The sequence below is a fragment of the Myotis brandtii genome, unplaced genomic scaffold (genome assembly GCF_000412655.1).
Source record: "Myotis brandtii unplaced genomic scaffold, ASM41265v1 scaffold573, whole genome shotgun sequence".
In the NCBI taxonomy this organism is placed as follows: Eukaryota; Metazoa; Chordata; class Mammalia; order Chiroptera; family Vespertilionidae; genus Myotis; species Myotis brandtii.
In genome coordinates this window covers 2,285,841-2,288,203 of record NW_005370145.1, presented here as the reverse complement: position 1 = coordinate 2,288,203, position 2,363 = coordinate 2,285,841, and the positions used below count along the sequence as shown (strand labels likewise).

At 47.1% G+C, this 2,363-nt stretch overlaps 1 protein-coding gene across 1 annotated transcript in view; it reads right to left on the bottom strand.

The window, feature by feature from the left end:
- Positions 1-1,535: 1,535 nt before the first annotated feature.
- The window catches only part of CFAP52 (cilia and flagella associated protein 52), a 38,628-nt gene continuing 37,800 nt past the window's right edge, over positions 1,536-2,363 (bottom strand). Inside the window, exon 14 of the mRNA XM_005878801.2 lies at positions 1,536-2,112. Within this exon, the coding sequence (XP_005878863.1) occupies positions 1,937-2,112 (176 nt within the window). The 3' untranslated portion in view covers positions 1,536-1,936. The remainder of the gene's footprint in view (positions 2,113-2,363) is intronic.

The window sequence follows — 2,363 nt, the reverse complement described above, 5'->3', positions numbered from 1 at the left end:
CCCCGCGGCGCGGACTAGTAATGAGACACTGGGAGTCACCGAGTTCACGTCCCTCCCTCCCTCACCTATTATAAACCACCAGACCTGAATTTAACCTCCGCCTCGTCCCCCTCCGGGCGGTCCAGCTGTGGAATAAGAGGAATGATACGTTTGAAAGCGCCTCGTAAATTGCAAAGCCCTGGCTGGTTCTAAGTGTCTTGTCATTAGGTCCAGGTGAGCACGTTGCAAAGGGAACAGAAGACTCCCCAAAGGGCAGGCTCTGGCGCGGTGAGAGGCGCGCAGTGGGAACTGTGAAGGGACGGGGAGCGCTTTTGTGCATCGCGGGTTCCCCCGCAGGCTCAGGTATGTGCGTGCACGTGGCGCCACTCCTTCCAGTCTGTCTGCCGGGTGCGGGAGGCAGAGCCTTTCCGCCCCCCACACACACACACACCACCACCACCAACCCTAGGACCGGAACTGGGAGTCGCGTGTTGCCCTGCGTGAAATAACCCAGATGGGTATGGTTTGCTTTTTTTAAACTACAGACTAGGTTAGAATCATTTTCCAAAAACTTACGAGATTTGGTCATTTGTTTTAACTGGTGGAGAAACGGACTCGAGTTAACACAATAAACCGAGGTCACCAAACCCATAGATAGAACAAATGGAACTCCGCCTGGGCCTGCGGACTGCTAACCCCACGGGCTGGCTCTTTCCAACCTCTGCGCTGTGCAGTATTTGCTTATCAGGAAGTTTTCTGGGTCTCAGACATTCCACCTACGCGCTCACCTGCTCATTCCTTGACGCCTAATCCTTGCTGAATTGTTGCCCAATCAGAATTCAGTGGGCCTTGCCCTGCCCTTGATTCCCTGGGTAACTGCGGGACTCCACTCACTCTATCCTGTAACGGTCAGGTTTATAATTAATCGGGCAAAGTCTTGCAAAATGAATTTCTCATGGGTCTAGCTCTAAAAGAGATCAGTCGTATGCATTATTACATCAACGCCCTGAAATGTTGCTTATTATTTGATAAGTGAAAATCATTGATTAAATATCCTCCTTGATATAGGCAGCAGCAAATCACTGAATGCAAAAAAAGGAGCATTGGTTAAGGATAAAGAATGTGCTAAGAACAAAAGACTGTGCTGTGCATTGGGGCCTCTGTGTTTCCGGAAAACAATGTTTACCCTCGCTGGGAAAGAATACCCAGTTGGATGATCCATACACGAGATCCAGTCCCTCGCCCTTCTGATGGTGAGCACAGAAGAAAGATTTTATGGCCAACTCCAAAAAAGCACCTATGAAATGTCATCCTTGATAACCACCCCAAGATCCTCAACAACACAGTTTCTTGGAGAAAGCCCTGTAATTCACGTTTACCTCTCTACATGTCCAGAATTCTGCTTTAATACACTATTTCACTTAATCCTCACAGTAACCTTTGGAGCAGGATTTTATTCTTGAATTACAAAAGAGAAAACTGGCTCAGAGAATAAAAACTAAAAAAAAAAAACAAAAAAAAAAAACTACCCAAGATCCAAATTCAAAGTCTTGTCCGTGCAGCTTGACCAATGAAATGATGATTAAGAAGGTGAGCTCGCCTCCTTATTTTGAGAGACATCAGCAAAGCCATCTGTGGATGTAGCAGAGGAAGGGCTGTGGGCTTCGCAGAGTCCTAGAAAAGAGACTCTTACAGGAAACCAACCACTGGAAGTTTATTCATAATACAAACCTTTAATTACAGCTTGGACAAATTATCCTTGGATGCATTTCCATTTTAATGTACAGTTTAAGAATGTCACATACATTCTATAAAGGAAAGGAGAAACTTAGAGAGGAAATATTTTGAAACTTATAGGTAACACAAAAAACACAGACGTGTGAAATCAAAACCAGGGAGTTATCTGAGCGCCACGGCCACCAGAACTGTGCGCGATGCTGAGTCAGCTCTCCCAGCTTCAGGTGGTAAACGGGCACTTCCACCGGAGGATGGCTCCGTCGGCACTGACGCTGATGATGTACTGATTCCCGGGGCTTATCCGAAGGCGTGTGATGGTGCCACTGTGTCCAACCCCAACGTGAGTCACTTCACCCTCATTATAATCCCAAACTTTGACCATGTGGTCCTTTCCACCTGCAAAACACAGTTATATGGCATGGCTGTAATAGAATGCAGAGAAGCAGCCCTGATCTCAAAGAACTGGACCATCTTCAACACATTCCCCCTGGGTCAACTTCAAGAAAGAAAAACCTGTCTTTATAGTAACTCTTCCTTGGTTATAAAAGTCTAGGTCAGTGGTCGGCAAACCGCGGCTCGAGAGCCACATGCCGCTCTTTGGCCCCTTGAGTGTGGCTCTTCCACAAAATACCACGTGTGGGTGCGCA